The 24,155-nt window shown below is 37.5% G+C and overlaps 1 protein-coding gene across 3 annotated transcripts in view; it reads right to left on the bottom strand.

The window, feature by feature from the left end:
• wnt11 (wingless-type MMTV integration site family, member 11) overlaps positions 1–23,880 on the bottom strand; it is a 30,062-nt gene extending 6,182 nt beyond the window's left edge. For 2 of the 3 annotated variants that reach the window (XM_030153394.1, XM_030153396.1), the window contains exons 1-5: positions 23,623–23,880; positions 18,829–19,053; positions 10,055–10,299; positions 5,628–5,905; positions 3,887–4,179 (exon numbers count right to left, since the gene is read on the bottom strand). In XM_030153394.1, coding sequence (XP_030009254.1) covers positions 3,887–4,179; positions 5,628–5,905; positions 10,055–10,299; positions 18,829–18,953 — 941 coding nt within the window. In that variant the 5' untranslated portion in view covers positions 18,954–19,053; positions 23,623–23,880. Of the gene's footprint in view, positions 1–3,886; positions 4,180–5,627; positions 5,906–10,054; positions 10,300–18,828; positions 19,054–23,470; positions 23,577–23,622 lie in introns of those variants that run through there. The other variant, XM_030153395.1, reaches the window with a different exon arrangement.
• Between the last annotated feature and the right edge of the window lie 275 nt (positions 23,881–24,155).

Below are 24,155 nucleotides of genomic sequence, written 5' to 3'. Positions count from 1 at the left end.
TGTTGTCCAAAAATGTACATTTTGGACAAAATTTTATATATATTTCAAAGGTGTCTTAGTCTAGCAGGAATGCATTAATAAGTGAAAGGGGGATAAGGTGATGTTTGGGTCTTACTGTCCATGATTCTCAGTGCATTGTCCAGACTTTGTCCAGACGGGCCAAAGACACTTTACATATGAACAAGTCAGGACGTTATCAGGATTCATTCATCATTTGAGGTAAAGAAAATAGAGCCAACTAAGCTGAAACTAGCAGCTGTTCGATCATTACACTGTCGTCACTTTATCACATCGATGACTCGAGCTGCCCTCATCAAACCACAATCACAACTTTTCACTCTCTGCGTCATTTCCTGTCTCCGACATGTTCTACCCACACAGTACGCCTCTGACCAAGAAAACCTAAACAACCAAGACTATGTGGAATGAAACTGCCTGACAGTTCAAACTCTGAACAGGTTTCACTGTAGAACAAAGAGGAAACAAACTGAATAAAGCAATCACTGCAGATAGATCCACAGACAGATTAAATGTCCAGCTCTAATTCAGACACTCAAATCTCATTACACTAAATGAAAGGGAAAGGTGTGCACGTCAGGGTCACACATTCTGTTCATGACACATCAAACTCAACGTCTCGTGACTCGTCTGCGTCGCTAACGTTGCTGAACCGTGGAGCTGAGGTTTTATCAGCTGTAGATGAGAACTGAGTGTCTCTGACATGACACATGACCACTGGGTATCTGTGCACATGCATGGAATATGACACATGTCACATGACGGACGACATTTATCACAGGCAGCAGCGACGGCTTTATATTCTGAAACTGATGCCGTAAAACAGGGGTGTCAGACATACGGGTTTCAGGTTCTATCAAAGGTTTTTCCATGTGGTCTCCACTGTCCTCCGGTGGTGTCATAGTAAGACTATAGTCAGCCAAACAATCAAATTTTATTTATATAGCGCCAAATCATAACAAAAGTTATCTCACGATACTAGAGCTGGTCAGAACTGGACCCTTAGCCAGTTTACAGACCCCCCACAGAATCCTCCAGGAGCAAACACTTGGTGACAGCGGTGAGGAAACACTTCCTTTTAACAGACAGAAACCTGGAGCAGACCCCGACCCCTGGGGGACTGTTCCCATGCCTATAGTATGTCCAAAAATGGACATTTTGGACAAAAATTTTAAAATCATTCTAAATAGACTTAGGTCCTTTCTAGTGCATTAATAAACCGTCTGAGGTGTTTTCAGGTTCTGTTAAAGGGTTTCCATGTGTTTTCCAATGTCCTCCGATGGTGCACTAGAAATACTACATACCAAGGTTATTATCGTTAACGAAAACTAAGGAAATGACGAAAACTAGAATTGTAAAACATTTTTGTTAACTGAAATAATAAAAATTATAACTAGAAAAGTACTTGGAGAGCGCAGACCTCCGCCAAGGAAGATCAGTGGGCCCCCATGGCCCCCCCACCCCTGATCACCACTAAAATTTAATCATTTGTTCCTTGTGCCAGTATCAACATTTCCTGAAATTTTCATCCAAATCCGTCCATAACTTTTTGTGTTATCTTGCACACGGACAGACAGACGAACCAACACCAGCAAAAACAGAACCTCCTTGGTGGAGGTAATTAAAAGAAAAAAAAACGATAACTAGCTGAAACTGTATTGTGTGCTTATAAAACTAACTAAAATGTATAAAAATTCTGGATAAAATTCCCTTCGTTTTCGTCTTTGTCAATGTCGGATTGATATAAAATCAATTTATTTCCCTCAAACAATTTTAGCCACTGGCACCATATGATATTTAACGGTCCGTCACTTCTTGTCACTTGTTTTTTGGAGTCGTCTTCTGGTCCCCACTCTACCTGGAAACATGGAAACTATTGTTGGGAGAAAGCAGCAGAGTCCTGTCTGGGATTTATTTGAATACGACGACAGAGAAGAAGAGAAAAGATATGAACAAACTAAAACTAAACTAAAACTAAGCATTTAGAAAATAACATAAACCAATAAAAACTAGCAAACCTGCTCTAAAGACTAATTAAAACTAACTGAATTAGAGAAAAAAAGTCAAAACTAAATAAAACTAAACTATAATGAAAAACCCCAAACTACTATAACCTTGCTATATACTATGTTGTCCGAAAATGGACATTTTGGACAAAGTATTGCATGTCTGTGCCATATTTCTGTGCCAGATCCCAATGTGGGTGGAGCTCCAGACAAAAAGGCTCCTGACTGCCCACTCCATCCTCTCAGGAGCCCAAACCAGTGGCGGTAAACACCCAGTGGAGGTGAAGCCTTTATCTCTGGGGAACCATTAACTCTTTCCACGTTTGTGTGGCCATCTCCAATCGGTATCAGCCTAAGTGCACTCTCCCCTAAGAATAGACGCATTAGTCATTGTATTCAGATAGCGGGTTGAGGGGTCGAGCTGTGGTGGCAATTGGGGGGGGGGCTCTCAGGGGCCGCTGGGCGTTATCATGCAGCTTAAACGGTGCCACCAGGCAGGATGATACTCAGCTAAAGTCAACATCCTGAGTGGACGCACAGGCCGGATCGGTCATTTCCTATTTGTCAGCTGAACTGGTCTGCTCTGAGTCACACTAATAACTCCAAACCCAGATCAGAGTGGATTCTTATCTATTTTACCTGACAGGGTTAAGTCAGAGTATTGGAAATGAGGTAATTATGCATAGTCAGTGAATTCAGTCCAGCTTTAATGGAGAAGCGCGGACGATAAATGATAAAGGTAAATCATTTTAAGGCTCCAGGGCCTGAGAGATTTTAGCATCACTAGTAATTAAAGTGTCTGAGAGGACATGATACTCCTGCATAGGGCTGTAAGAAAATATCGGTTCCGCAATATATCGCGATATTTCATTTCACAATACTGTATCAATATTAAAAAGTACTGTATCAATATTTTTAAGTATTTATTCAAATGCAGATATTGTGGAGGTTCATTTTTGTTTTTTTGTTTATATTTTATTTATTGTTATTTAACACTCTTCTATTTAATAATGTTAGTTCCTTTGTTGGGATCGCACAAAAAATAATGTTCTGATGTTAGTTTGGAACTAATAGAATATGAACATTTGAGCAGGATCTGAAACTGTAATGTCTGTAAAACACAATTTCAGTTTGAACACAGGAACATTTTGTGATATAGCGTTAGATCATGTTGTGATCAAAAAAAAGTGTTTAGTATTTGTGCAGATTTCTGGTGTAATTAAATTCTTCAAGGAAATAATCATTTTTAAAAAATTGCCTTTTTAACAGTATCATGATATATCGTGATATATCATATCATGATCCTAGTATTGTAATTTGTATCGTATCGGTAGATTCTTGCCCTATTCCTTACATTAGTACCATTACTTCATGGTATGGTATATTTATGCATATTTCTAGTGTAATTAAATTCCTCAAGGAATTTATCATTTTAAAAAAAGAAACAAACAAAAAATTGCCTTTTTAACAGTATCATGATATATCGTGATATATCGTATCGTGATCCTAGTATTGTGATTTGTATAGTATCACCAGATTCTCGCCGATACACAGCCCTACTTCTGCATCTACGCCTTCTCTTTGTTTTCTGGCTGCAGAAAATCTAGGGAGAAGAAATCCAACCAAATATGTCCTAGTTATCGGCAAAACACCAAGGAAATCTCGATTTCAGGAAAATAATTCTGTCTGATGTGAAGATAAAGTGATAAAATCTGATAAACATGGTCTCCACTGATAAATGATGTTGAGTTTTTTTAGGTGACTAAAGTCCTGTTGCTGAACTTGCCGGGTTCCTCATTCAAGCCCACTTCTAATAATCCATCGCCTATAAACACAGAGATGCGATGTGGATGTGGTCTCACCTGTCCTGGGTTCCCACAGATCCTTGTTTGTCGTTCTTGGTGCAGAAGTCTGGAGAACTCTGCAGGTAAACCAGCTCGTTCTCTCTCACCGGCCGGATGTCGATGTCTTTGGGCACCAGTTGTTTGCGCGTCCCCATCGGCCGGTGGACCACTTTGGTGGCCGACAGGTACTTGGTCTTCAGGTCCATGGCGATTTCCCTCAGGTCCTGAAGGCCTCGCCAGCAGGTCCTTATGGAGCAGGAGCCGGACACGCCGTGGCATTTACACTTCATCACTAGAGCCTCTTTCAACACCTGAACAGAAGGTGGAAAATGAAGGTTACAAAGAGAATTCAGGGAGATTTAAAGTGTTAAATGTAAAAATGTCCACGTTAAAACTGGTCGATTGGCCGGTAAGATGATGTTCGCTTGAGCTAGTACTTCAAAGTTGGAATCTGCACTGGTTTTAAGATAATGTGAAGGACTATAAGACCTGAAAACCCATTTATAATGAATAATTCCTTGTTTCCGTGGCATAAAACAAGAACAAATCATAAAAATATTGCTAAAAGTAAAGCTGCTTAAAACATAAAATGCGATGTTCTGGGGAAAAGGTTGTAATTTGCATTTGCTTTATGATAATGTGAAGGGCTGTTAGACCTGAAAATCCAGTTATAATGAAGAATTTGTTGTTTCCTTGGTATAAAGGAAGAAAAAAAATCACAAAAATAGTGTTCTCAATATCAGCCAAGAATTTCACAACCAGTGCATTCCAACTAAAACTACTTAAAACCTTAATTTGCAATGTTTTGGGATTTTTCCATCTGTTGTTTCTGACAGTAATTTGTCTTGATTTGCCTGTAAAATAATTAAACTGTCGTTAATCCAGTGCAGTCTGCTCTGTCATGGTGCATTATTGTTCAAACCAGACAGCTGGATGTAAACCTGCAGGTCATGGTTGCATCAGGATTGAAAATGAAAACAAAATTACATAAATACTGCTTAATTTATTTTTAGAATTTCACAACCAGTGAATTCCACTAAAACTAAACTGGTTTAAAACATAAAATGTAATGTTTTGAGGAAAAAGTTGTAATTTGCACTGATTTGAACATAATCTGAAGAGATGTTACATTAAAACGTCTTATTATAAAGATTTCCTTGTTTCCGTGGCAAAAAAGAAGAACAAATCATAAAAATATTGCTAAAACTGAAACAAAAATGCAAAATGCAAAAATGAAAATAAAATGGTGGGTTGTACCAGTCGGCCGACTTCACTGTTGTGTAGGTGCATCAGTTTGTTGGCGTGTGACCCCGGCCATTTCACAAAATTACAAAAATATTTCTAAATTTAGTTTTAGCAATATTTTACTTTTAGCAAAATGCGATGTTTGGGGGATTTTTTCTTTTATTTGCGCTGCTTTAAAGATAATGTGAAGGGCTGTAAAACCTTAAAACTCAGTTATAATGAATAATTCATTGTTTCCTTTTTATAAAGGAAGAACAAATCAGTATCAGTAGAACTTCACAACCAGTGCATTCCACTAAAACTACTTAATACGTTAATTTGCGATGTTTTGGGATTTTTCCATCTATTGTTTCTGACAGTAATTTGTCTTGATTTGCCCGTAAAATAATTAAACTGTCATTAATCCAGTGCAGTCTGCTCTGTCATGGTGCATTATTGTTCAAACCAGACCTGCAGGTCATGGTTGCATCAGGATTTTTTTTTACAAAAATGAAAACAAAATGGCGGGTCGTACCAGTCGGCCGACTTCGCTGTTGTGTAGGTGCATCAGTTTGTTGGCGTGCGACCCCGGCCGTTTCATCTTCATGGCGGCGTCGGAGAACTTGGACCCCATGACCAGGCCGTAGTGCAGGTTGTCAGCGCAGCCCCCCCATCGGTACCCGGGTTCGGGGATCTCGGCGGGAATGGGACCGCAGGAGCACAGGCGCAGATCTCCGGAGGTACAGGCCCGGGCGATGGTGTGGCTGATGGTGGCCGCAGACAGGGCGTAGACGAACGCCGACTCCCTGGTCCCTGATCAAACAGATAAGGATAAGTGTGTGTAGCCGGTATCTGGAAGTGTGTACGTTATTGAAGTCAGATGCTTAAATGGAAGCAGGAACACCAATTCAACAGGTTTAAAGAATTTATATCAAAAGATCCGTTGGAATTAGACGCCATTCGATCGGCAATTTTATATAATAACAAGGGTTAAGAAAAAAAAACAAAAAAACGCCAGCCCACAACACCCCGCGGAAAAAAAATTCACGCTGTTGAAAGCGAACAATCTTTGGCTTTATTAGAAACAGGACGACCAAATCAAAGTCATACCTAAATAAATACATCTGGAACCGAACATCAAAGAAACGCGAATAAAATGTAGGTGGGAGTGATTTGGAGTTTCCCTCAGTCTGTAATTCCAGTTGAGGAGCCTTTTATTAGCACCGTGTTCTGCCAATACCGATCATTTCTAGAACATGGAACTGGCGCCAATTAACCCACAAGCATCTACTGACCGAAAACTGTTACACCGCTAATCCTGTACCTGTAAAAATGCAGTTTGTCTTTTTCGGATCCATCCATAGACTCCATACCGAACATGGAAACACTGTCACCTTCTACAACACTGGTGTCAAACATGTGGCCTGGGGGCCAAATCCAGCCCACCAAAGGGTCCAATGTGGCCCGTAGGATGGATTTGTGAAATACAAAAATTACACTGAAGATATTAACGCTGAGTTCCAGTCCACCCGTGATTAGGGCTGTGTATCGGCAAGAATCTGGTGATATGATACAAATCACAATACTAGGATCACGATCTGATATATCACGATATATCATGATACTGTTACAAAGGCAATGTTTTGTTTTTCTTTTTAAAAAAATGATTATTTCCTGGAAGAATTGAATTACACCAGAAATCTGCACAAATACTAAACACATTTTTATTTGATGACAACAGGATCTAATGCTATATCACAAAATTTTCTTGTGTTAAAATTTAAATTATATTTTACAGATATTAGAGTTTCAGATCCTGTTCAAATGTTCATAATCTATTTGTTCAGAACTGACATCAGAACAGTATTTTTGTGCAATCCCAACGAAGGAACTAACATTATTTCATAAATTCATCCTTCGGACCGGATTGGACCCTTTAGCCGGCTGGATTTGGCCCCCGGGCCATATGTTTGACACCTGTGGCTTATGCTGTAACCTAGACTGAGTCCTGATGTAATTGCTAGTGATGTGCGTACACTCAAAGCACACATGTTAAAGGCTACAGAGGAGAAGAAGAAATCATGTATGACCGTGGGTTTGGTTAGATCAAAGCTATCCCTGGACAGAGATGAGCCATTTCCTGTTGGGAGTCGACTGTTCATTTGGTAAATGGCGCTGCAGACCCCCCCCACCCCCACCCACAGCTCCCAGGCACATTCAAGGTCCTTTTTTTTGGCCCTAGGAACAGCTAAGTCAGTCGGATAATGCGGCGGTCTTTGCAGAAAAACAGCCAATTCTTAAATCATAGATAATGTACACATGTTATGGAAGGGGGGATTCTGTAGCGTGAGCCGCCGCCGCCGCTTAGACATAAACAGTCAGAGGATTCTCGCTGGCATGGAAAATGGAAAGCCGATGCAACGTGTCATCTTCAAACCAGCAATCATTTGAGAGGAGGATCCTGTTTTGTGCTTTAGATCACTGCTAATGCTAATATACACCAATAAATCTACAGCGGCCGTGAGCCAGGATCCTCTAAGACACGAGTATCATGTGATCAGTGACTGTAAAGTGGAAAAGTAAAGGACGCAGCTTTAACCCATAAAGACCCAAACATCCACCTCCGACCAAAAGCATCTACTGATCCAAACTGTTTCATACCTGTCGATCCACTAATCCTATCAATACATGCAAATAATTAGTGTAAAATGCAGTTTGTCATCTTTTCATGGTCATCAGATCTGACCCATTTGGACGTTCAGAGGCTCCGTAGTTACCGTGGAAACACCGTCATCTTCTACAACATTGATTCACCAGAAAAACATTCTAGAGTTTGATCAATGATAGTGGATGGAGACTTGTTTTTACATTCAGTTAATGAGATATTTGACTGAAAACATCTGTTTTTCTTCAGTTTTCTGTTTTTGATAAAATAAGTCTCGACTTTAATCTGAGCATTTATGAACATGTACATGATCCTGAATTAAATATAGGAAAATATGGGATTTTCACTGAAAAAAATGCATAATACATAAATAGACAGAAAAAAATCGTAATAATTGGTGTAAAATACAGTTTGTCGTCTTTTCATGGTCATCAGATATGACCCATTTGAACGTTCAGATGCTCCGTAGTTACCGTGGAAACACCGTCTTCTTCTACAACATTGATTCACCAGTAAAACATATAGAGTTGGATCAATGACAGTGGATGAAGACAAGTTTTCTGTTCAGTTGATGATATCTTTGCTGGAAAAGTCACTTTTTCTTCAGTTTTCTCTGTTTCTGATATAATAACCGTCAACATTAATCTGAACTTTAAACATTTTATGTGAGAAAATACCTGATTTTCACTGAAAAAATGTAAAATACAAGAGATAATATTATAATAAATCACTTAAGAAAGGTTAAATAAAGAGAAAAAAAATCACTTGGAGCTGCCACAAAAGTAGTCCTGGGTCTTTATGGGTTACTGACATGGGTTTCATGAATTCAACAAGCGTCAAAAACCTGCATTTTTCCACGTACTTCAGGTATTTTTTCCCTACATTTAATTGACTGATCACGTAGATGTTCATGAAAACTTGGTAAATTCAAAGGTTATTACTTTACAACAGAAAAATTGAAGAAAATGTGACTTTTTCAGCAAAAGCATCAACGACTTAACATCAAAACAAGCACCTACAACTTCTGTCATTGATCCAACTTCATGGCTTTTACTGGTGAATCAATGTTGTCGAAGATGACAGTGTTTCCATGGGAACTACAGAGCCTCTGGACGTCCAAATGGGTCATATCTGATGACCATGAAAAGATGAATAACTGTATTTTACACCAATTATTGACATGTATTGATAGGATTAGTGGACTGACAGGCATTAAACAGTTTAGATCAGTAGATGGTTTTGGTCGCTGGTGGATGTTTGGGTCTTAATGGGTTAAAAACATGGGTTTCATGAATTCAACAAGTGTCAAAAACCTGCATTTTTCTGTGTAATTCAGGTATTTATCCCCTACATTTAATTGACTGATCATGTAGATGTTCATGAACACTTGGCAAATTCAAAGGTTATTATTTTACAACAGAAAAAAACTAAAGAAAAAGTGACTTTTTCAGCAAGAGCATCAACGACTTAACATAAAAACAAGCATCTTCAACTTCTGTCACTGATCCAACTCCATGGGTTTTACTGGTGAATCAGTGTTGTAGAAGATGACGGTGTTTCCATCGTAACTACGGAGCCTCTGAACATCTAAAGGATTACTTCTTTTTCTTGAGTGCAATAATCTTCAACCGTTTTTCTGTTTTTACAAATATTGCAGTGAAATTTTTTTTCAATTTTGGGTTTTTATGGGTTAATTTAGAAGAAGACTGTGTTTCCATGGTAACTATGGAGTCTCTGAATGTCCAAATGGGTCATATCTGATGACTATGAAAAGATGACAAACTGTGTTTTACACTATTTTTTTTTTTTTTTTCTGTCTATTTATGCATTTAGCATTTTTTTCAGTGAAAATCAGGTATTTTTTTCCTATGTTTAATTCAGGATCATGTAGATGTTCTTAAAAGCTCGGACTAAAGTCGAGGCTCATTATATCAAAAACAGAGAAAACTGAAGAAAAATGTACTTTTTCAGTATTTCAATATTGTGTTTCCATGGTAACTACGGAGCCTCTGAACATCCAAATGGGTCATATCTGATGACCATGAAAAGATGACAAACTGTATTTTACACCAATTATTGACATGTATCGATAGGATTAGTGGATCGACAGGTATTAAACAGGTTAGATCAGTAGATGGTTTTGGTCGGAGGTGGATGTTTGGGTCTTAATGGGTAAAAAACATGGGTTTCATGAATTCAACAGGCGTCAAACACAACCTTAAACATTAGACTCCCGAGGGGAAAAGGTTCTGGACCAGTTCTTTGGAGACTAGAGCATCATTCCAGACTGTTTATACCTCGGTCGAGGTCTGGCCGGTACTTGGGAGCGTCGATGGGAATGTCGATGGAGGAGCAGTTCCACCTCATATCGCCGAAGGTCTTCTGACATGTTTTCTTGACTTCACGGGCAGCTTGGATAATGGTTTGCATGAGCTCCAGGTTACTGCGGCACAGCTGGGCTTGGGACGACACCAGGCCGGGCAGCAGTTTACAGTGTTGAGTCTGGTTGATGTGTAGAGATGGAGAAACATGTGATAGCGCTCTAAAAGGAGGAGAAAAAGAAAAGAAAAAACAGGAGGCATCAGTCATTCAGTCAGCGAGTATCAGACAGTACAGGTCGTCTGACTGTGGTTATGGTTGCTTAACCCAGGGGTGTCAAACTCATTTTAGTTCAGGGGCCACATTCAGGCCAAATTGATCTCAAGTGGGCCGGACCAATAAAACAGTAGCATAATAACCTGCAAATAATGACGACTCCAATTTTTCTCTTTGTTTTAGTGCAATCAAAATTAAATTATAAAAATATGTGCATCTGCAAACTATCCAAACAAAAATGATGTGAATAACCTGAAAAAAAACCTGAAATTTCTTGAGAAAAATAAGTGCAATTTTAATAATATTACACCTCAACTTACCATTTATACGTGCATATTACGGACTGGATCTACAAAGGCACAAAATATTCAATAACAGGAAGAATAACACTGGTCAACAACAAATTTATTGTCTAAGTTTTTTGAGCTGATTTAGGATCATTTTGGTGCTGAATCCAAAAATCACATTCATTTTGCTCAATCAGGTCAACTTTCTGAACTCTGCTACATATTGGCTTTTGAACATTTTTGCTTACATTTATGGGCATTTTCACATCATATGATACAAAATTCTTTCATATTTCTTGCAATAAACGAGTTCTGAAGATTTTACTTTTGCCAATTTATGATTAATGTTTTTTTTAATATTACAGGTGAATGAAATGGCTTCGACTAGAAGATCTTGCAAAAATAAGCCTGACGTATTCTGCTACATCTGCGCTGAATACACCATTGTACCTAACAGGAATCAAGTCACAAGTTTCATAAAGTGTGCTTACCAATCTTATTTGGGTATTAATTATTATATTTTGTGAGAAGATCCAATTTTTCAAAATCAAATTAGCAAAAAAACCTGACCTGATTGAGAAAAACAGATGTCATTTTTGGATTTAGCGGTGCAAAATGGTCCGAATTCAGTGGAAAAAACCTAGACAACTTGCAAAAAACATTTTTTTGTAACCCAGTGTAATTGATAATTAAAATTTCACTTTCAAAATTTCAGGTTTTTCGCATTTTATTGTTCAAGGATAGTTTGCAAATGTTAATATTTTCATCATTTCATGTAAGTTTTTACACCTAAACAAAGAGAAATATTTGGAGTTGTCCTCACTTATTTATAGGTGTGAAGTAATATTATGTTTTTCACATTAAACTAAGAAAATTTGGAGTCATTATTTATAGGTTATTATGCTATTATTTTAGTTGAGATCACATTGGTCTGTATGTGGAACCTGAACAAAAACAACCACGACATCCTTGATTGTTAATATCTGAAGTGTAATTTTTGCTGATTCATCTTGTGGGCCGGATTGGACCCTTTGGCGGGCCGCATTTGGTCCCTGGGCCGCATGTTTGACACCCCTGGCTTAACCCCTTCATGCATGAATTATGAGAACATTAATCAAGATTTTTTTTTCCCCCAGTGGTTTTATTCCTCTTTAGGGCATGAAAAAACAAAACAAACAAAAAAAAACAATGCGATTGAATTTTTTTATGAACCTATTTTTCATGGAGTCACAAAAATATCCATTCAGCTGGACACCATGCCTTTAATTTTACAAGCAAAGAAACATGTGTTTATGAATATACTGTGTGAAAACTATGAAATAAAAACATGTTTAATGCTGCTAATCTGATGCTTTCTCACATTTTTACACACTCTAATATTCGTTATTACTCACTTCATGGAGATAATATACAAAAAAAGCAGCTTTTTGTTTAACCCATAAGGACCCAGTGTGACATTTGTGGCAGTTCTCAAATGGATTTTCCTCCATATTTAACCATCCTTAAGTGGTTTATCACCAATTATTGTAATATTATTTATTGTATTGTGTGTTTTTTTTTTCAGTGAAAATCAGGTATTTTCTGACATTTAATTTACTAATCATGTAGATGTTCATGAAAGCTCAGACAAAAGTTGAGTATTACTATTTCAAAAATAGAGAAAACTGAAGAAAAAGTTTTTGGCAAAATTGAGAATTGATGTTGTAGAAGATGACAGTGTTTCCATGGTAACTACGGAGCCTCTAAATGTCCAAATGGGTCACATCTGATGACCACGAAAAGACGACAAACTGTATTTTACACCAATTATTACAATTTTTTTTCTGTCTATTTATGTATTATGCATTTTTTTCAGTGAAAATCAGGTATTTTCCTATATTTAATTCAGGATCATGTACATGTTCATAAAAACTCGGATAAAAGTCGAGACATATTTTATCAAAAACAGAGAAAACTGAAGAAAAATGGACTTTTTCAGCAAAATATATCATTAATTGAACATAAACCCAGTGTGTCCATCCACTGTCATTGATCCAACTCCATGGGTTTTACTGGTGAATCAATGTTGTAGAAGATGACGGTGTTTCCACGGTAACTACCGAGCCTCTGAACGTTCAAATATGGTCATATCTGATGACCATGAAAAGATGACAAACTGTATTTTGCACCAATTATTGACATGGATTAGTCGATTATCAGGGATTGAACAATTTATATCAGTAGATGATTTTGGTAGATGGTGGATGTTTGGGTCTTAATGGGCTCAAAAAGAAAAATAAACTGTTAATAACAGTCAAATAACAATTAGCAACATGTTATTGCAGATCAGGATTTTCTAGAACAGTAAAGTTACAGTAATGGTATGAAGTTCAGTGTATTATGGGATGGTGCATAATTGTCCACTGTGTTGGGTGATATGGAACCAAAACAACAAAACCCAAATAAAACATTTTAATGCTGCTAATTTGATGTTTTCTCACATTTTAATATACTCTAATAGTAGTTATTACTTACTTCATTGAAATAATATGCAAAAAAAAAAAAAAAAAACAACCTTTAAAAATGCAAAAAAAAAAAAAAAATCCTGTTAATTACTTCAATCAAGATCTTTTTATTAAAGTTTTCTCAAGATAATACAAGTGCAGTGCTGGATGGTCATCAAAGAAATCCCAAGTAAGCATAGGTGTAAATTAAACGCAACTAGCACCATAGAAAAACAATTTTAAAAAAATTTAAAAAAAGAAGCAAAGCAGAGCAGACAACAAACTACATAAAATAATCCCTCGTCAGTCATTGCCAGTGCACTAGAAACAAAACTTTAAAAATGCAAAAAAAAAAAAAAAAAAAATCCTGTTAATTACAATCTGATAACAATTTGCTTTTTTTTTTGCACTCAAACATGTTAGTGCAGATCAGGATTATCTAGAACAGTAAAGTTACAGTAATGGTATAAATTTCAGTGTATTATGGGATGGTGCATAAGTGTCCACTGTGTCGGCTGATATGGAACTAAAACAACAAAACCCAAATAAAACATTTTAATGCTGCTAATTTGATGTTTTCTCACATTTTAATATACTCTAATAGTAGTTATTACTTACTTCATTGAAATAATATGCAAAAAAAAAAAAAAAAAAAACCCCTCTAGAAATACAAAAAAAAAAAAAAAAATTCCTGTTAATTACAACGTAATAACAATTTCCTTTTTTTTCTTTTGCACTCAAACATGTTAGTGCAGATCAGCATTATCTAGAACAGCAAAGTTACAGTAGTGGTATGAATTACAGTGTATTATGGGATGGTGCGTAAGTGTCCACTGTGTCGGCTGATATGGAACTAAAACAACAAAACACATGAATATACAATAGAACAGCTGGAGCAGAACTGTCCACTGTAATGACCACTATGCATGGAAGGGTTAATCACATTTTTTCCTCTTTTATGAGCAGTGAAGTTCTCACTTTTATGGGAATAAGTAAATGCTGTGGCTTTTATTTACAGTGGTATGTTAGTCATTTGAGTTCCTTGTGTACACACTTCTAACCGCTGAGACAACATCCACTCCGGACAAACAATTGAAAAATCGAAACAGATAATGCTTCAGGCGGGGAAATATTTTTGGCATGCACCACAGAGCAGAACCATCTTATCACAGTGAAAATCCCAAAGGAAAGTCAGCTGCAGATTCATAAAACATAAGTGACACGTTCTTGGCACAGGCCTTTTCTTTTGTTGCAGCGCAGAAGAGGCCGGCAGATTTGCCAAAAAACGTCTGAAAAACCCTCTGAATCCTGACCCACAGTTGTCAGATGAAAAAAAAACAAAAAAAAAACTCCACGGATCCTTCGACATTTGCATTTTCCACCACAGGAAGCATCCGTCTCTGTGGCCTCTGTTTGACATGAATCAGCTATTTATAGACTATTAGGGGTTGCACAGATCTGATTTAAACTATTTAAACCTGTTAAGGATTAACTTAATAGAGAAACCACAGGCCGACCAGGTTAGCTGTGATCTGCTCTCTCTGGGTCTTGCACTCTGCTCAGAGTTCGTGAGAACCGAGCAGCGCCGCCTGCACCGTGGCCTGGTTCGCATTAGGGGCCGAGGGGGCCGCCGCTCCGTGCCCGATGATAAGCTGCGACTGCGCCCGGTCCGTCGTAATCCGCCACTCGCAGGTGTTTACGGCCGCATCTGTTTTGCATTGTGTTACCAGGCCTGGAAGAACTCCGGCTTTAGATTTAGCCTCAGCTCATGCCATCCTCCTGCTCTCATGGACACACCTGCTTAACCCTTTATGGGGTAAGTGACTATTTTTGGTCATTTCCGCATATGTTGCAAGACAGTGACAGCAACAGTTACAGTGAGTCAGGTCCAATGTGGTCTACAAGGTCTGGAAGGTCCACCTCTGCATGAATAGTTGTGATGTGACGTTCATGAATGAATCGAATCTTTTGAACGGCTCTTTGAAATGATCGATGGGAACCGAGTCTTTGTAAAGAGCCGTTCTTTTTTTTTTTTTTTTTTTTTTGGATTAATAACAGTGATAAAGGGTTAATATTGTGCAAAATAATACTACGTTTATTAAAGTTTAGGTTTTGTCTCACGCCCATCGATGCTGTTACAGGTTTAAAAGAAGCTGATGTTTTCCAGGTTTATCAGGCAAGTGACTATTTTTGGTCATTTCCGCAAGACAGCGACAGTGACAGCAACAGTCACAGTGAGTCAATGATCTCAGGTCTGATGTGGTCTACAAGGTCTGGAAGGTCCACCTCTGCATGAATAGTAGTGATGTGATGTTCATGAACGAATCGAATCTTTTGAATGGCTCTTTGAAATGAACGTTGGGAACCGAGTCTTTGGAAAGAGCCGTTCTTTTTTTTTTTTTGATTAATAACAGTGATAAAGGGTTAATATTGTGAAAAATAATACAACGTTTATTAAAGTTTAAGTTCTGTCTCACACCCATCTATGCTGTTACAGGTTTAAAAGAAGCTGATGTTTCCAGGTTTATCAGGCAAGGGACTATTTTTGGTCATTTATAAATGACGTGATAATGTGTATGTTGACAGGTGTGTGGATCAGCATTTATGTTGCTGTGATGTTCTAAAATACGTGGGGTTTTTTTTGTATTTTTTGTATGTACTTCTTGGATTTGTTAGGTTTTTTTTTTGCCACTTATGGGCAAGGAACCAAATATGGTAACTTCATTGACCTTAATATTCTACGTGACAGTATTTTTTTTTTTTTTAAATTTCACAACAGTAATAAAGTGTTGTTAGCTCCTCCAATAACACACTGAAGTTGAAATGTTGTATTTCAGAGTATATTTGAGTGGCTTATAAAGGGTTAAACCTGGAAAACATCAGCTTCTTTTAAACCTGTAACAGCATCGATGGTTGTGAGACAAAACCTTAACTTTAATAAACGTTGTATTATTTTGCACAATATTAACCCTTTATCAGGCAAGTGACTATTTTTGGTCATTTATAAATGTAATGATAATGTGTACATTGACAGGTGTCTGGATCAGCATTTATGTTGCTGTAATGTTCTAAAATATGTGTTTTCTTGTATTTTTTGTTCATACTTCTTGGATTTGTTGGTTTTTTTTTTTTGCAATTTATGGGCAAGGAACCAAATATGGTAACTTCACTGACCTTAATATTCTACATGACAATGCTTTTTTTTTTTAATTCCACAAAAGTAATAAAGTGTTGTTAGCTCCTCCAATAACACACTAAAGTTGACATGTTGAGTATTCCTGTGGGTGAACTATACAGGGTTAACTCTTCTTTTCTTCTCATATAAAAACATTAATATTTCTGGGATGTGCCTCCACAAAGTGCAGAGATTAAAAAAAAAAAAAAAAAAAAAAAAAAAAAAAGTCATGCGTCACTAAATTGCACGGTAAACCTCAAAAACAAACATTCACCCGAGACATCAACAAATTCAGAAAATAGCACTTGGGAATTTTTCGTACCGTCCCAATTGTTTGCGAAAATTATTGCTTACTTTGTAGCGTAAAAACAGTTGTTTCGTCATTTACGGCGCTGTTTCCGTCTCCAGTTCAGGGTTTTGTTTTTTTATTTGAAGCCTGGATACTCCACCCCTGGATACGAGCAGGTCTCTCAGCGCCATCTTCGAGTCCAAATATGCACCAGGTGTCTTTGCACTGAGGCAGCGGTGAAGTTAATAAACCCAGAGTATGTGTTCATTACCTGCACTGCTCGCTGTACTGTCACTCATTAGATGCACATGTACAGAACTCAGGCTTTCCCTTCATCACCAGGAATGTTGGCGCCCGAATGGAAGCACGCCACGGATGCACAACTCCATAAAAGACTCACACAACGTCATCTATCTTCTGCTCTGACACAGTTTTGGACGTTCAGCGCCGTGAAAAAGCGTGGAACAACCGGACAGCGTTCCTCTTTGCCCGTTTTTAAACCTCTTCTTAAAACCCACCTGTTCTTTTTGGCCTTTGAACACTCGTGCAATGTTGACATTTTGTTTCTGTTTTTATATTCAAACTTGTTTTATTGGATTTGATTTGGGTGTTTTTAATGCTTTTGTTCATTTGTATTGTGCTATTTATTCTTCTGTACAGCACTCTGGTCCACTGGGGTTGTTTTAACCTCCTCAGACCCACCTATGGGTTTTCTGTCCACATTTGTGGACAAGAGTTTCACAACTTTATACAAAAACAAGTGTTCAGAGAACGCAAACCTCCGCCAAGCACCCCAAACGGTGTGCATGTGTGGACTATTTCTGTTTGAATTCAACAGTTTCCAGGTTGTTCCATACAGCAGAAAAAGTTGAAGCTTGGTACCAGTCATGTGTCTGTCCAATTATATTAAATTCCAATCAATATTTGTTGAGTTATTTGATTTGATTTGATTGATTTATTTATTTCGAACATGCAAAAAAAAACAACAAAAAAACAAAACAAAATAAAAACAAAATAATTATATGAAAAGTTATAATGAAAAATGTGTGGTAAATGGGATTTTCAATGTTCAATGTAAATGTCCACAGAGTCCACATTCCACAGTGGATGTGGACAATTTAGTTCCAGATACAAGATATTGTTCTAAGCTACAGGTGGATCAAACTGGAGGCTAATCGGAGTCGTTTGGAATTTTTGATGAATTTCGGAAAATTGCTTAATAATGAGAGATAGGAAAATTGTAGATGTTGTGACCTTGCTGTGACCTTGAACTTTGACCTATTTGGCCCAAAATGTACTGGGTTGGTCCCAGGGCCTAGGCCTATCTGTGGGGAAGATTTGGGAAAGATGGGTGGAAGAGTTTTCCCGTAAAGTTGCTAACAAACAAACAAAGCAAAGTGATCACAATACTTCCTGGCAGAGGTAAAAAGAAAAGAAAAGGGTCCACCACAAATGACATTCCATAAAAATTTTAAAAACTGCATCTGATAAAACTGTTGCATCATGATGTTTCCAATATAGGCACTGATTTAACCCTTTCATGCACAGTGGTCACTCCAGTGGACAGTTCCTCTACAGCTGTTCTCTTGTATATTCATGGGTTTTGTTGTTTTAGTTCCATATCAGCCAACACAGTGGACACTTATGCATCATCTCATAAACTGACATTCATACCATTATTGTAACTTCACTGTTCTTGATTGGTTCTTGAGCGGAAATCAATTGTTAATATTTATTTTTTGCATATTATCTCCATGAAGTGAGTAATAACTAGTATTAGAATATGTTAAAATGTGAGAAAACATCAGATTAGCTGCATTAAACATGGTTTCATTTCACTGTTTTCATATCACTTTATGATATTGGGTTTAAATACATGTTTCTTTGCTTCAAGAATAAAATTCATGGTGTAGCTGAGTGGGCATTTTTGTACCTCCATGAAAAACAGGTTGATTTAAAAAAAAAAAAAAAAAAAAAATTTCAATCACATTGTTTTTTTTTGTTTTTTGTTTTCATGCCTAAAGAGGAATAAAAACGCTCAGGAAAAAAAAAAATCTTGATTAAGGTTCTCATAATTCATGCATGAAAGGGTTAATAAAAAACCAACAAAAAAAAGCTTGTACTTTGCTGACATTTCCTGGGTCTTAGGAGGTTAAAGTGCTTTATAAATAAAGTTGGATTGGATTGAAAAAGGCGGTGAAAGGTGTGAGAGGGCGATGGCGGCGGGAACGTGGATACTTACAGCCATTTGATGCCGGAGCAGACCTGAGACAGCAGCAGGGCAGCGAACACACCGACAACAACCACATGAGAGCTGCTTCTCCTCATGGTTGGAAAGTGGCTCCAGTTCACGCAGGAAACAAACATAAAAGAAAAAAAAAAAAAAAAAAAAAAAAGGGCGGTCGAGGCTTGTACGGGTCAGAGTTAGAAGTCGGCTCTCATTGCACGGCCCACTCCTCTAATAAACCTGGAATAAACACAGACAACAACAGAGGATCAGGAGGAGAGTCAGGAAATGTGTGAAATCTAACAAAACATACATGACTGGGCTGCAATTTTTTTCCTAAATTATCTTTTTCGGAGATTAAATGTGCTAAATATTACGTATTTTAATCAGATGAACTGGAAAACAAATGACAAAAGTACTGGTTTGATGTTTTCAAGGTGTTATGATAGTGTTATTCCACATATATGTTGGTTTATGTACGTTTATACAACAGATTTATAAATGTTCCACTGATAGAACCTGTACAGTGCATGTGTTGTCATGTGCAGACAGTGTTTTGAAGTAGATCTAGTAGCTCTGACACTAATATTCCTGTGGAGTTAAACCCATGCACTCATTCATTCTTGAATTTCAGATTTTGACCCACGTATCTTGGAAACTTCAGCCAACCAACATTTATGACTGGATTTTTCTTTATCAGTGACTCACACGTGGTAAAATGTCACTACTTTTATTCTGGAAGCATTTGACATGTAGACCATGTATTCAATATGATCCAAGTGTGCTTTTTTAGGCTGTTTGTCTGATTGTGGAATTTCAAAAAATAGCTTCTGTATCGCCCAAGAAAAATAAAACACAAAGTGAAGAACTGTAATGCATTCAAGAAAAAATTTAACCCTTTCATGCATGAATTTGAATATTATGAATTTGATAATGAATTTGATAATTATGAGAACCTTAATCAAGATTTTTTTTTTTGCTAAGTGTTTTTATTCCTCTTTAGGCATGAAAAAACGATGTGATTGAAAATGTTTTAGAAACTTATTTTACATGGAGTCACAAAAATGTCCCTCAGCTGGACACCATGTGTTTAATTTTTGAAGCAAAGAAACCTATCATCAGAAAGTGATAACAATAAAATAAAACATTTTTTATGCTGCTAATCTGATGCTGTCTCCCATTTTAACATACTATAATACTAGTCATTACTCACCCAGAAAATATGCAAAAAAAATAACAACTTTTTGTTTTAAAAAGAAAAAAAAAACGGTTAATTACAGTGTAATAACAATTAGCAGTTGACTTGCACTCAAACATGTAACTGCAGATCAGGTTTATCCAGATCAGTAAAGTTACAGTAATGGTATGAACTGCAGTGTATTATGGGATGGTGCATGAGCGTCCACTGTGTTGGCTGATATGGAACTAAAACAACAAAACCCATGAATATACAAGAGAACAGCTGGAGCAGAACTGTCCACTGGAGTGACCGCCATGCATGAAAGGGTTAAAAAACCACTAAGACATTTATCCTGTTGGGTTTTTAAAAGCAAAAGTAAAGAACTACAATGCATTCAGGGAAAAATACAAATACCCAGTAGGACACTTTTAAAGCAAAACTATTTTTACAACACATTTCATTCCAAAACAGAAGCCAAATGTGCTGCACAAAGTGTAAAACACCAGTATTTACCAGTAAAACATGTTAACGCCACTGTGTTAGAAGTGATAAATATTAATACTTTCCAGTGGATTGAAACAGAATAAGTCACAGGTGCCAAACATGTGGCCCGGGGGCCAATTTCAGCCCGCCAAAGGGTCCAATCTGGCCCGCGGGATGAATTTGTGTAATGCAAAAATTACACAAAGATATTAACAATCTATGGTGTCAAAACCATTTTAATTCAGGTTCCACATACAGACACATACAGTCCAATTAGAGCTCAAGTCGGTCAGAACCAGTAAAATATTATTATAATAACCTATAAATAATGACAACCCTAAATTTTCTTTGTTTTTTTGGTGTAAAAAAGTAAAATTACATGAAAATGTTTACATTACCAAACTGTACTTTTACAAAAAATGTGAATAACCTGAACAAATATGACTCTCTTTCTATATTATGTGTTAACAATACATACTAGGTATGCTAGGTTTAATGTGAAAACTCAAAATCTAACAATTTGCAGATAGGAGGTTTTGTTTTTTGGCCATCGATAATAGAATTTTACTTTTTTCACTGTTATCATCTCACTGGTTCGGCCCACTGGAGATCAAACTGAGCTGAATGTGGAACTGAACTCAGATCAGTTTGACACCCCTGGAATAAGTTGTCCTTTGTCCAGATTTTCCTCTCACAGACTGTTCTACACTGTAAAAAAAAAAAAAAAAAAAAAAAAAAAAATCGTGTTGTTTTTACTGAAAAAAACTGCCAGCTGTGGTTTCCAGAACAACACTGTAAAAAACACATCCAACTGTAAACATATTTACAGTTTAAACCTGTAGATTTAACTGGTAAATGGACTGCACATATTCAGGGCATTTTCTCCACCTTCATGGTGTCCAAAGCCACCAGGTCAATTTAGGATTTCTGTGGACATTTTAACATATGGACAGTCAGAACCAGGATTGGAACCACCAACCCTTTGGTTATTGGACGAGACGCTCTACCAACTCTACCAACCCGTTAATTTACAAGTTTAACATGTTACATGGTTAAATGTTTACTTTTTTATAACTTTTTTATTAAAAAAAAAAAAAAAAAAGCAAATACGCCATTATTTCAACATTATGGTCTTTGCAGTTTAAACGGCACCACATTGTTTTTCAATTTACAGTTTTATTTTCTAAAAACAATAGAAACACATCATTTCTTCATACAAATCTGCTTTTGTTCACATACTCTTCCTGGAAAAACTACAGCTATATTTGATTTAATCGTTCACACAAAAATCTTTTCAAATAAACAACCTTGCATTGTATTGTCACTTACGTTTTGTTTTTTTTTTGTTTTTTGCAATTTTACAACATTTTGGTGTTAATTCTACAGTCATTTCTTACAGTGTACTAGGTTTAATGTGAAAACTTAAAATCTAAAAATCTGCAGATAGGAGGTTTAGTTTTTTGCCCATCTATAATAGAGTTTTACTTTTTCACTGTGATCATCTCCCTGCAGATCAAACTGAGCTGACAGTGGAACTGAACTCAGATCAGTTGGACACTCCTGGAATAAACTGTCCTTTGTCCACATTTTCCTCTCACACACAGTTCTGGGCCTGGACTCTGTCACACCGCTGCGCTCATTTCCACAGATTTTTCCCAGTTTCTTTTATCAAAAACATCTCAAATGGTTGCTCTCCACTGTCAGACTCCGCAGATTAGCGCAGTAAATCAGCGGCAGGAGCACAAGGCAGGCGCATTAGGGACCATTATCTGATAGCGCGTTGAGCTGTCGATAAGGAATCTCTTTGAAGGGAGCTTAGAGCCTGCGCGTTCAGACGCACAGGTACCGAGAATGGACGCTTTAAGGCGCAGGTTCCGGTCCCGTGTTCCGACTGCTCCAAACATCCTCAGATCAGTTCATGTGCCGCAAAAATGAGCGGCTTGACCCGGTTACTGCTGCGCGTAAAAGGAACCGGATTAGAAAAAGAATGAGCTGCAGGATCCAGCAGGAATACGGGAATGTCCTGCGCGTTTGATTGTCTTTTAATGCGTCTTTTGGGTCTTGGAGAGTGGTTGTTTAACCCTTTCATGCATAAATTTCAGATATTTTTTTGTGCGTGAGTGTTTTTATTCCTCTAAAGGCATGAAAAAAACAATGCGATTGAATTTTTTGAACCTATTTTTCATGGAATTGCAAAAATATCCACAATATCTTTAATTTTTGAAGCAAAGAAACATGTATTTACTGATACACTGTGAAAACTATGAATAAAATATTTTAAAATGCTGCTAATTTGATGTTTTGTCACATTTTAACACACTCTAATAGAAGTTTTACTCACTTTACGGAGATAATATTCACAAAGTCAGCAGTCACTAGTGTTTGCTCCTGGAGGATTCTGTTAGGTTTCTGTAAATTGGCTTAACATTTGATTTGATTTGATTTGATTTGATCTATCTCCCCTTTATGTGAAGCACTTTGTAACATGTTGTTTTAAAAAGTGCTGTATAAATAAAGCTTTACTTACTTACAAAAAACCCTGTTAATTACAGTCTCATAATAATAACAAGGAATTGATTTACCCGCAAACATGTTCCTGCAGATCAAGTTTATCTAGAACAGTAAAGTTACAGTAATGCTCTGAATGTCAGTGTATTATTATGGGATGATGCATTCAAGTGTCCACTGTGTTGGCTGATCTGGAACTAACACAAGAGAACAGCTGGAGCAGAACTGTCCACTGGAGTGACCACTGCGCATGAAGGGGTTAAACTGAACTGAAACATTTAAATCTGCTTAAAATGGTCTAAATTCTGATGAGGCCACAATAGAAAGTAGGAAATATATTTTTTAAGTAGTTCTGTAATAATCTGGCGAAGGATAAGCGTTTCCAAAATGTTTTTTAAAAAAAACAGAGATTGGAGCGCAGATTCAGACTGCAGACGCACAGGCTTTAAAACTGTGGAAATCTGTGGAAACTAAAGCAGATCTAACCTCTAAGTTTTTCCACTCAGATGTCAGCAGATGACTCCTCTAGTCCGGCTTTGTCTTTCCAACACCGAGCTCAACCTCCGTGCGTAGAAGAAACTCACAAAACTACTTTTTTTTTTTTTTTTTTTTTTTAGTCCAAACTACTTTGTCCTCACCTTTAGCGCAGCCGTCAGCTTTCAAACAAAAGAACTGAAGGATGAAACCAACAAAAAAAGTAGACAGTGTGAGTGTCGGCAGGTCTCGGTATCCCTTTCCCGGCTCGGTATCAGCCTGACGCGTCGGTAAAATCCAGCACGGGGGTTCGGTGGAGCGGCTCCGGGCAGGTACGCATGGTGCGCGGATCAGGGCGCGGACTGGGGAAGGGAGTGCGCGGATGCGGGAGGCTGGTGCGAGGCGGACTGAATGAGGCTGAGAGGGGGCTGACGGACTCTAAAGTACCCCTGCCCCGCTTTGATCTCACTGCTGATGTCAGACCGTGCATTAGCATAAGAAAGCGCGCAGCGGCGGGACGCGCACACGGACACGACTCCTGCGCACCGGAACGAACCCGGACCGGATCCACTGGGAGCTGCAAAGGATTCCGAGTGTGTCTGAGGTGGTAAAGAATCCGCGGTGACCTTATTTTAATGGTATTTTTATGACTTCTCCGGTATTACCATATTACCATCAAACATTCTTCCAGTTCTCA

Source organism: Sphaeramia orbicularis, chromosome 14, assembly GCF_902148855.1.
Source record: "Sphaeramia orbicularis chromosome 14, fSphaOr1.1, whole genome shotgun sequence".
Taxonomy (NCBI): Eukaryota; Metazoa; Chordata; class Actinopteri; order Kurtiformes; family Apogonidae; genus Sphaeramia; species Sphaeramia orbicularis.
Note: the sequence above shows the minus strand (reverse complement) of the source record. Positions and strands in the feature narration are given on the sequence as shown.